We start from the raw sequence: 11,806 nt of genomic DNA, 5'->3' as shown, positions 1-11,806 counted from the left end.
AACATCTACAGAGATCGGTCATTCTGCTTTAATAAAAATTATAAAGATTAACAATTATACACCTTTATTCTTATTTTTCTTTTGATTTAACTTAAATGTAGTAACTTCTCCCTTGGATGTTACCACAACTCCTGTGTTTAATTTTGTACTCAGTTCATCTGACACGGTTTCATTCTTCTTCACTTTTTTCACATTTTTTGTGAGCTGAACGTCATTTGGACTTTCTACAAAAAAAAAAAAAATCCCACTATTTCAAAATTTCAATGTTGTCACTACTTACTGAGAGTTGTGTAAATTGGAATACTTAATCCTCGGTGCGCACGCAAATTTAAGCTTCTCACATTTCCGAAACCACCTGGAAATTCCTTGTCTAACCCATTAACGACGTAGTAAGCATTTTCCACCAACTCTTCCACTTTCATGTCGCTATGACCGATCTGCACCATAAAGCTGTCCCCTTTTGAATGCAAATACAGCGGCGTTTTCCTCAAAGTTTGGTCAATGTGATCTTTTAATTTAGTCGCCCGCAATTTAACAGCAGTGGGAATTTTACGTTTCTTGTAAAATATTTTTCCACACTTTTTCACAGTTTTCCCACTGATTTTACCATCAACCAAGAATGCATCATACAGCTCCACCAACCGGTTTTTCAGCTCAAAGGTTTCATAATCCGTGCGGAACTCGTGAAAAGTCATGATTTTCTTAACGTTGTTGACTCCTTTTTGTCGCAGTAACTTCTCGTAGTGCTCCAGGTGTTGTTCATGGCTTTTATTTGGAATTCCCTTCACGTCGGCCACAATCAAACAGATCTCGCTATCAGGAGTGAAAACTGAGTGTTTTAAAGGAATGCGGGCTATTCTAGAGTGGTTGCGGGGCACTTTGAAGCTATTAATTTGGATGTAGATGGGAAACTGTTCGTCGCTGAAGAGATTATTTTTCAACTTGGGATTTTCAGAAGTAAATTTAATGAGACCTTCGACACTTTTTTGTACGTTGGTGGGTTCTATGCGGAATTTTTCGGCCCATTCGGTGATTTCTTCGCCGAATTCGTATTCTTCAGGACTCGGTGCTGGTGGAAGTTTCGTTTTTGTTTTGATTTTCTTAGCAATTGCTTTTTTAAGTGGTGCTGATTTGAGGGGTTCTTTCCTCTTTATTTTCTTTTCGGGGTTTAATTTCGCGAGTAGGGCACTTTTCAACATGATTGCGGTTTTTGTACAGAATATAAACACGTGCGAACTGATACACTGATTTTTAGGTTATATGATTGACGTTTGACTTGAGTTAAAAATAAGGAAGTGGCTAATGTTCCGACCGCGGCACCGCGGCCTTCTTGTAAGATAGAGCCATCCATTGAGAGAAAACGAAAATACTGAAGGTGTAAAGTTGGTTGCATTCTCGAATTATAAACAATTTGTAATTTTTATATTTTTTATTCTAGAAATTTTTGTTGAAGTTTTACCAAGTTCACCGACACAGAACATATCTAGAAAAGAAAACCGAAACATATATACTGCTTTTATTGATTATAAGAAAGCTTACGATTCTGTCCCTCATTCCCAGCTATGCAAAATTCTGGAATTATACAAAATTGATACTAAAATCTGTACTTTTCTCAAATGTTCCATGGAATTTTGGAAGACCACCCTCCAAATAACCTTAAATGAACAAACAATTCAGTCAGATCCAATAATGATCCGAAGAGGAATTTTTCTCTTAGCCCGTTATGGTTCTGCTTAGCAACAAATCCCCTCTCCGATATCCTGAACAGCTACAATTATGGGTTCAATATATGAATTAACAAACAAAGAGAAAACAGAATAAGTCACGTGTTGTATATGGATGACATAAAAACATATGCAAGTACACAAAATCAGTTAACAAACCTATTAAATCTGACTGAACAGTTTTCCGGTGATATTGGTATGTGTTTTGGTATTGAGAAATGTAAGACCCAAGCAATCAGAAAAGGTGTCCAACACCAAGTACCACATATAACCCAGAATAACGAAATAATCGAAGCCCAAGAACGAAATGATACATACAAATATCTGGGTTTCTGTCAATCTTCCCATATCAATCATAGCAAAACGAAAACACAGTTGAAAGATCAATACCTAGCGAGATTAGAATTAATATTGAAGACACAGTTAAATGGAAAAAATTTAATGAAAGCAGTGAATACATTCTGCGTTCCACTGCTAACATATTCTTTTGGAGTCATTAAATGGTCCAAAACTGATCTTGAAAATTTAAACATCGCAACAAAGAAAATCTTCACACAGTATAGAAGGCATCATCCAAAATCGTCCATTGAAAGATTCTCGTTACCAATACAGATTGGAGGAAGGGGTTTCCAGAACCTAGAAAACTTATATCAGAGACAAATCTCAGATCTGAAGAAGTATTTCTTGAAACGAGCAGAAAGAAATGAAATGTTTCGCACTATCACAAGGGCAGATTTGAACCACACACCCTTAAATCTGTCGAACACCGAAGAAATCCACACCCCCCACACAATAGACAAAATAATAAGTGGGCTAAAACAAAAACAACTACATGGAAAATTCTACAAAGACTTAGAAGAAACTCATGTCAATAAGAAGATGTCATTGATTTGGTTAAAAAAATCAAGTTTGTATGCCGAAACAGAAGGATTTATGTTTGCTATTCAAGACCAAGTAATCAATACCAAGAATTACAGAAAATACATCATCAAAGATCCGAATATAAGAAACCACTGCTGTCGCCTCTGCAAAGCAAAACCTGAAACGATCTAGCACATAATCTCCTCCTGCAGCATCCTGGCACAAACTGACTACAAAGCTAGACACGACAACGCAGCCAAAATCATTCACAAAGAATTTAATTTTAACTTAATCGAAGATACGACACCCTATTACACTTACATTCCATCTCCGTTCCTTGAAAATAACAAATACAAATTATACTGGGATCGCAAAATACTTACAGACTTAAACATTACAGCTAACATACCAGACATCATACTTATCAAAAAACACATGAACGAAGCCATTCTCATTGACATTGCTGTTCCTAACACAAACAACATTATTCAAACATACCACACCAAGATTTCAAAATATCTACAATTATCGATAGAAATGAAATCCATGTTGAATCTTAAAAAAATTTCAATTCTACCCCTAGTTATCTCTAATGTAGGTGTAGTTCCAAATAGCTTAGTTGAGAATTTAAAGTCTTTACATTTGAATGATTCAATAATTATCAAAATTCAAAAAGCTGTTTTGTTAGGAACATGTCATATTACGATTGTGGTGCTGTGGTGTGTGCTGTGAGCTCGTCGTAATTGATTGGTTTTATAGTGGTTTTTCTGTGAAACTATTCTGAATTGTTGGTTCATTATACACGAATGAAAGGTCTGATCCTCTTGGGGGATTAGTGCATCCATAAGTTAAAGGGTTTGTGCTAAATTAGCGAAAATTGTTAGGTTTATTATCTGCAGTGACCTAGTAGTATATTTTAATCACTTGTTTTTACATTCTGCATAGTAGATAGGCGCTGATTTGTGTTTTTCACTGCCTCCCTTGTGGAGGCGGTGTTTTCTTTATTTTTTTCTAGTTGTTGCTTTATATTTGGCTATTTGCAAATTATCACCTAATGGCTGTCAAGTGTCACAAATGTTTGCGTACAATCGGACGTACGGATAATTACATCTCCTGTAAAGATTGTTTCCATAATTATCACGTTTCATGCGATGGTGTATCAGATACTGCATTTGATAATATGCAGGATGCAGGACTCCTTACTAGCTTTTGTTGTACATCTTGTAAATCGAAACCTGGTGTGATCTCTGGAGTTTGCATTAAATCTGGTAATACAGTTTCTTTGGAAGACAAGGTTGGTACCTCTCCACTGACCAGTTTAGAGAATTAGTGGCAGGCATTGTTAAAAGTGAATTGCAGCCTTTCGTGGATAAAATTGATATTTTACAAACAGAAATTGAAATGAAGTCGTAAAATTAACCAAAGATTTACATTCTTGTCCAGTTACTGAAAATAATTTTACACCTATTGATGTGACCACTAAAACGTCTTATGCTGAGGCTATCGCTAAAAATTCTCAGCAAACTGTTATTATCAAACCAAAGGATAAGACTCAAACAGTTAACAAAACTAAGTCTGATATTATGACTAGCGTGGACCCTGTTGAATCTTCGGTTAACATTGGCAAAGTGAAGAACCTTAAAGATGGCTGTGTGCTATTAGGTTGTGATGATCTTAAGCAATTTACACAATTAGCGAAAAATAAACTTTCTTCTGCCTATGATATTTGCGAAATTAAAACGCTGCGTCCTCGAATTAGAATAGCTGGTATATCTGATGACGTCGATAAAGACAGTGTTATAAATTATTTGACTAAACAGAATGAATTTATTTTTGATAACAGTAACGAATACAAGTTATTAAAATACTCTCCTGTAAAAAATAAGTCTGATCGCTTCCAAGCAGTTATCGAAGTAGATATTCGCACTTATAAAAAAGCTGTTAGCATTGGTCATTGCTTAATTGGTTTAAATAGCTGTTCAATTTTTTGTGGTATCGATATTTCCCGCTGTTTTAAGTGCAATGGTTTCAATCATTCGTCTAAATACTGCAAAAATAATTTATGTTGTCCTCGTTGTACATGAGTGAAGTGAGTGTAAAGCAGAGACTCTTTGCTGTATTAATTGTAAAAACATAAAAGGTACTGTTACTTCTGAACTTATTAATACCGATCATGCTGCATGGGACCGCGATAGTTGTCATGCATATAACACGGCCATCAACAAAATAAAACAAGATCTCTTTCGACTATCGGCATAGCAATCAACTTCCATATTATCCGAGGATGGACCTTTCTTCTTCACAACAAATCACGATTTAAGTTCTTCCTGGGAAAGCTTAGCTTCACACATTAACATCAACGCTTCCCTGACTTCTTCTACACGATCAGTATCTGTATATTCTTCTTCTCATACTCGCTCTCCTAATATTCTAGTTTACTATCAAAATGCTAGAGATTTAAATTCCAAACTGGCAGACCTACGTAATTCAATGATTCGTTGTGATTTTGATCTTGTCTGCATTACGGAGACTTGGCTTAGCTCTTCGATTTTTGACTCTGAATTTTGTCCAGATCATTTCCAAGTTATTACATCTGATAGGAACTTTGAAAAAAAAATGAATGTGTCAAAAGGGGGAGGCGTCCTGTTAGCTGCTACTTGCGAATATACAGTATCTCAGATAGATTTACAGTCTCGAGGATTTGGATCGTTGCAATTCACGGATTTAGTTTGTGTCAAATGTTCTGCAGCCAGTTTCACTATCTATATTTTCGTAATTTATATACAACCTAAAGCCAATGTCGAGGAATATGAATTGTTATTTCATTTAATCTCTGCCACAACTAAATTATATAATCAGCGAGTTCTCCTAATTGGGGATTTTAATATTTCTAATTATCAATACAGTTCATCTGGTTTTGTAACGGGTAATAGCCCTCTGTCATCTTTATATAACTTTTTATATTTTTGTGATTACCGACAGTTTAACAATATCATCAATGCTAATGGGTGGTGTCTCGATTTAGTGATTTCAGGAATCCACTGTTTAGTTGAAAAGGCTTCTGATTCTCTGGTTAATGAGGATCTTCATCACCCATCCCTTTTGATCACTATAAAGCGGCAGAAACCAAAACAGAAATCGATTAACAATAAGAGATCTGCTCATAAACAGTGGAATTTTCGAAGAGCTGATTATCCTGGTTTATATAAATATTTGACAGATTACAATTGGGAGTTCCTTAATAACATTAATGATGTCAATCAGGCTTGCTCTCTTTTTTATGATCAGATTAACATGGCACTTGAATTGCATGTTCCGAAAACCCATCGCTTACGGAAATCATCTTTTCCTCCTTGGTTCACGGCTGCAATCATCAGCAATTTAAAACTTAAATGGAGGCTGCCTCGTAATTTCAGATTAAGGAAAAGTGTGGGAACATATAGTCGTTTTAAAAGAGTTCGATCTGAACTTAAACGGAATATAAAAGTTGCTTTTGTCAACTACACATCTAATCTTGAAGCTAAAATCAAGTTTGAACCTCGCAGGTTTTGGTCTTATGTTAATAATTTAAATAGTTCTTATGCCATTCCTTCGCAGATGATGTACTCTGATAAGTTGTTAACAAAACCTGTTGACATCGTTAATGCCTTTGCAGAACATTTTTCTAGCAACTATAATACTTGTAATATTGATAATATTGATAATTCTCTTGACGGAGCTTCAAACACAAGTTTCAACTTAACATCTATTTCTGAATCCGAGGTCCTTTGTGCTCTTAAGCAAATAAAAGCGAATAATACATCGGGTCATGACAATATTCCTGCTTTCTTATTGTCAGATTGTGCAGCTGTGTTGGCTTATCCTCTTTCCATATTATTTAATCTAATCTTAAAGACGTGCACTTTCCCTGATGTATGGAAATTGTCCATAATTTCTCCCGTATTTAAATGTGGTGAACGAACTGCTGTGGAAAATTACAGATTTGATATGTAACTTCGCCAAGATCTTGGAAACGGTGTTGCATAAATCTTTCTTTTTCAATATTCGCAGTTTAATTAGTGATTCTCAGCATGGATTTTTCAATGGCCGGTCTACCGTTACAAATTTGTGTGCTTTTACACAGTTTGCAGCTGACCAACTTGATGCAAAACTTCAGGTTGATGTAGTTTACACCGATTATTCTAAAGCTTTTGACAAACTTAATCATAATATCCTGTTAGCAAAATTGTGTAACTTTGGCTTTTCTGATTCTCTCATTAAGCTAATTGGTTCTTATTTGTGTAGTAGATTACAGTGTGTCAAATATCAAGGTCATGAGTCGATAATAATTACCTACTGTTGTACCCTCTGGTGTGCCTCAAGGCTCGGTATTGGGACCTCTGTTGTTTGTCATATACATCAATGATATCGTTAAAAACATTAAGTCAAATGTCTTAATTTATGCTGATGACTTAAAAATTTACAGACAAATTACATCAGTTGAAGATTGTATTATTTTGCAGAATGATCTTGATATTTTTCTAAGCTATAGTTCTTCCCATTTCCTTCCTGTAAATTACAGTAAATGCAAAATCTTGTCCATCACTAATAAAAGCATGCAAATACTGTTTAATTATAGCTTAAGCAATTCACTTATAACCAGAGTGGTGACACATTATGATTTAGGAGTCTTCTTTAATTCCAATTTGACATTTGCGAATCATATTAGCAACATGTGTTCAAAAGCCCTAAAGTCACTAGGCTTTATTATTAGATGCAGCAGGAATTTTAAGGACCTTGGTTGCATGCGAGTTTTATATTTTGCTTATGTTCGATCGAAGCTGGAGTATGCTAGTATAGTATGGTCACCGTTTACACAATGTCATATCCAGGCAGTGGAAAAAGTTCAGCGTCGTTTTCTAAAATACTTGGCATATAGGGAGGATGGTGTTTACCCAGCCAGAGGATCACCTAATTCGGCACTTCTTTCAAGATTTGAGTTGGAGGATCTGAATACAAGACGAATAAAGGCTTTGTTAATTTTTCTTAAAAAGTTAATAAATTTTGATATTGACTGTTCTGATCTTCTCAGTAAATTATCGTTCTTCGTTCCTAGATCGTCTGCTCGTTCTCACGCCTGTTTTTATCTGCGAACACCTCGTCTTAATATAGAAAAATACTCTCCTATTTATGAGATGTGTAATCAATATAACCTAATTCAGAATTCCTTTGATATATTTAGATAAACATGATAATATTTCTCCTCTTTCTTGCTCTCTCATTTCTCTTTCTACCTGTCCCTTTGTTCTTCTGCATACAATAGATAAATTTAATATTATACCTGCGGTTGAATTGCTTAACTAGTCTTATCTGAGATAAGCAGTAATTAATTAGCTGTTGATTATGTTTGCAATTTTATTGTTGGTCTGTAATTGGGTTCACACCTGTTGGCCAACATAACCAATAATAATAATAATAATAATAATAAGAATAATATGATTTTGGCCGAACAAATTCCCCTTTTAAAAACACTTAAAATTAAAAATTTTACCTTGTTTTTAAAGTATATTTTAAAATTAACATTTTTCAAAGATTTTACCGTTTTGAATTTTGTACTAGTAGGCCCCCTCAGAACACACTTTGTTTTTTTTGATGATTTTACCCTGTTTTAATAAGGTAGAAGGCATGCTATAGAAACTCATGTAGATGGGTCTGTTCAGCACAACAGTTCAAATATTGATAGATTTTTCCGACGGGGTAAAACACTTTATCTGTAAAATTGATGTGAAAATTGTATCTATAAATGAAAAATAGATGAATACTTTATTTGAAATAATTACGTACATTAGAAAAGCACAATTTACACATTTTACCGATTTCTCTATGCCCACATAGGAAGCTCATTAACGTTGAATGGGCCGTCGTCACCTGCACCAAAAAATATTTCATTGTATTCACAATTGCAAAGAACCCCGTAATTTATCATATAACGAGGACCATCATTAAGGCTCATGAAAAGATGTATTGCCGGTTTCATTATATTAGTACCCCGCGGTTTCGCTGCATCAAATCTTCTAACCAATCGTTTAGCAAAATCTCCTCCTGCATACTCACGATGGTCATCTCGAAACTTATAGGCTACCAACCATCGACAAGGCGTCTTGGCGGGACATTTAACCACTTCAACGTGGGCCACAAAAAATTCAGGCAAACAATTTTCGACGAATAATTGATGTGCTCTTCCTATTGTCTCCTGATTGTAAACGACACAAGGCATTCGCATTTGGTTTACATTCGCTACATTCGCTTCCTCCATAAGTACCTACCGTCATAATTTTAAGTTGTAAATGATAAATATTAATATTAGATAACTTACCAACACATCCACATAAACGAATCAAACTAACGAGTAACGGATTATCGAATCTGACGAAAAAACATTGCGATTGAAGATTGAATTGATCAAAGACCACAGCCAAACCTGGCAACCCTGTATAGTATGACCATTGTTTAAGTATATACAATGCTAATATTAAAACGAACAACCAGCACAACAGCAATATTTTGTTACGCTACTGACTCTCTATCCGTGCATGCCGTGCCTTCACGAGTGTGTACGAACACGATACGAACAGCAGAGAGGGTTCGTACAGAGAACATGTTCTCTGGTTTGTATATGTGCGCTACAAAACAATAAGCCCAATACTCTCTCTATACATTTAACCTCCTTGGTCAAGATCAAGCTCGCGAAGTTTCGAAATATTGATGAGTTAGTTTTCAACACAGTTTTCAGGTATCGAGAAGTCAAGAAACCCAAATGAGAACGTTTACGTGGTATTGTGTTTATAATAAAATACTTAAAACTTGGTAGCTTTAACTGACTCTTCGTTTGAAAAATTAAGTTTTATCGTCAATCATCTTACAGAGATCATTTTTGACCATAGAATACCACAGAACACTCACTAGAAGAAGAATACCCTCACTATAGAATACGATCTCCAATGCTTGTATGTTGTAGTGTCCCTATTTTATAACATAGATTCTTCAGTTTAATTAAATTTGTAATAAAAAGTTCGATACACTTTTTTATATTTGCAATAATAAGCGTTATCGCTATTGTGCAAATTAGAAAACAAACATCAAACTCAAGGCGAATTATAGGAAACCCAAGTTTTAAAAAATTTCTTATCAAATCGGCTTGTTTTGATTAAACAGAACTATTAGATTTTGTGACCTCTCATGTTTAATTAAATGCACAGATTTCAAAGGTTAAGTGTCATGCGTCTAATTTTTATTTGACGTGGAATTACGATGACGTTGCACGTCAAAAAGTCGGTTCATTCTGACGTCATTTCGACGTAACGTGAGACGAATTTTCAAAACGTTGCCATGTATTTGTTCTAACTACTTTACGAACCTTGTAATCTTAGCACCGATACCTGAGTACCTGAATACCTTTCCGAATTGAGGAAACAATTTACAGGTAAAAATTTAGAGGAAGTACTAGTGATAACAGCAACTGTCTGTGTCCAAACCATCCTTCGAGGAAAAATCTATAAAAGGACCAGCTTCTGTCCAACCGGTCTTAGTTATAAACCGAATTTTGCAAACGCGGTGTCCGTTTAGTAGTTTCAAAATGTACAAAGTTTTCTTTCTCTTAATTTTGTTATCGTTTTGCGATGTGTTTTCCGCTGATGTGGTGACAATGTCATCGACTTCCATGGAACCTCATCCCGTATATAAACCACAGGACGCATCAAACGCGTACGTACCGCACATGACATACCAAGATGTGGGATTACAAAACGACCCTTATCCCTCGTATCCGTCATATGAAGACTATACGTCGTATCCACCAGTATCCACTGTAGCTGCTATACAGGTGAATTTTCTTTTTAATCAAGAAAATTATAGTCGAGTCATCCGTGAAACCAATAATATGTTTGTACGATACAATTCTTTAAATAGTTGTTGTTCCAGAGGCCACTTGGAGCGATTTTGACTTTTTTGTCGAAAGTGGGGTTCTTTCTCATCGGCGGCGTTGCTCTTTTCGTGGTTGGAGGAATTTTCGTCACCGCAATTTGCTCTCTCACTTCACTTTGTACAATATCCTTTGCACCCTTCGCAAGCATGGATAAGGACACAATGATGCGGGCCTTTATGACACCTGAGAAGCTTGCAACAGCGGCGGCCATAGTTCAAGACGCCATTGGAAAATACCAGCGTTTGCAGAAAACCAAAAATAATTAAGTTAATAAAAAATGCAAATATGTAAATATTAATCTTAAATATGTTTTCGTAGTTATTTCTATTTTGTTTTTTCCGCCATATTTAATCGTGAAAAATTCCATTGTTTTATTAGATATTTTTGCTATCAGTGGCAGTGATGCAGAATTATTTATAAACACAGAGTTTTAAGTCGTGTAGTGACACAGTTTGACACCCAGTTATATTGATTTGGTTGTCACATACAACAGTACCTTTATCAATAAAAAGATAGCATATGTGTCCCAATTTAAATTTGCAACCATAAAATACCCTGAAAGCTTTTTGAACGGTAACGTTTGATGTAGAACATTTTAATTAAATCGGTCTACTGTTCCATATTGCGATTCGAGTCCCATACATTTTTGCCATGACAAACTATTCGTCGCTAAATCAATAAAACATTGAAGTTAATTTTATTAGGTAGAATAAAACAAGCAACTTTAACGTGACTTATATATTATTTGTTTAAGATCAAGATAGTCGTTTGAGAATACACAGACAATGTTTTACACGTATCCGAGCAAATATGATCGTGATCAAAGTCACCTTTGCGTCAAGTGTTTTCAGTTGTCGATTATCTTTTTTCAAAATTCGTTTTGTTGTGATTAGACAGATGTGTAAATAACAAATAATGTGTACTCTGTATAGTGGTCTAACGATTCTAAAGATCTTCGGTGTCTGAAAATATTAAAGTAAATTGAAAATACATAAATACAATTTGAATAAAAAACGTTTCAGTAAAAATTATTGCTTGTGAAACTCAACTAAAAGTTTAAAGCCAACTAGAACACAGTTTTTGTTGAACAGCTTTAAAGTTTGAAGTTCCTTTTAATTCATTTTATACTCTGTGTACTGGTTCTGGTCCTAAAATGTATTTACAATTTTTATTCGGTGTATCTAGTATCTACTACAAATTATAAATGGTTGCTTATGCGTCAGTGTTGCTGACTGCATATTTAAGTGTTCGAATTTGG

At 35.0% G+C, this 11,806-nt stretch overlaps 2 protein-coding genes and 1 long non-coding RNA gene across 4 annotated transcripts; 1 reads left to right on the top strand and 2 right to left on the bottom strand.

Moving 5' to 3' along the window:
- Positions 1 to 6: 6 nt before the first annotated feature.
- Positions 7 to 1,286, bottom strand: LOC135123050 (ribosomal L1 domain-containing protein CG13096-like). The gene is made up of 2 exons (XM_064047546.1): positions 281 to 1,286; positions 7 to 224 (listed from the first exon to the last, which is right to left on the bottom strand). Exons 1-2 carry the CDS (start codon positions 1,197 to 1,199, stop codon positions 55 to 57), a joined length of 1,089 nt encoding a protein of 362 aa, XP_063903616.1. The 5' UTR covers positions 1,200 to 1,286; the 3' UTR covers positions 7 to 54.
- A 7,082-nt stretch (positions 1,287 to 8,368) lies between these two features.
- LOC135123049 (uncharacterized) lies at positions 8,369 to 9,138 on the bottom strand. Its single transcript, XR_010279530.1, has 2 exons — positions 8,941 to 9,138; positions 8,369 to 8,886 (listed from the first exon to the last, which is right to left on the bottom strand). It is a non-coding gene; the product is annotated as an uncharacterized LOC135123049 (long non-coding RNA).
- A 1,045-nt stretch (positions 9,139 to 10,183) lies between these two features.
- On the top strand, positions 10,184 to 10,880 carry LOC135123048 (uncharacterized). Of its 2 annotated transcripts, none has more exons than XM_064047544.1 (2): positions 10,184 to 10,446; positions 10,545 to 10,880. In XM_064047544.1, exons 1-2 carry the CDS (start codon positions 10,201 to 10,203, stop codon positions 10,812 to 10,814), a joined length of 516 nt encoding a protein of 171 aa, XP_063903614.1. In that variant the 5' UTR covers positions 10,184 to 10,200; the 3' UTR covers positions 10,815 to 10,880. The 2 variants fall into 2 exon arrangements, with proteins under 2 accessions (XP_063903614.1, XP_063903613.1); XM_064047543.1 differs by having other exon boundaries at positions 10,533 to 10,880.
- Positions 10,881 to 11,806: the final 926 nt, after the last annotated feature.

The sequence above is a fragment of the Zophobas morio genome, unplaced genomic scaffold (assembly GCF_036711695.1).
Source record: "Zophobas morio isolate AGI-343-1 ecotype UQ-CSIRO unplaced genomic scaffold, CSIRO_AGI_Zmor_V1 ptg000006l, whole genome shotgun sequence".
Lineage (NCBI taxonomy): Eukaryota > Metazoa > Arthropoda > Insecta > Coleoptera > Tenebrionidae > Zophobas > Zophobas morio.
The sequence above is the reverse complement of the archived record's forward strand: the minus strand, read 5'-3'. Positions and strand labels throughout refer to the sequence as shown.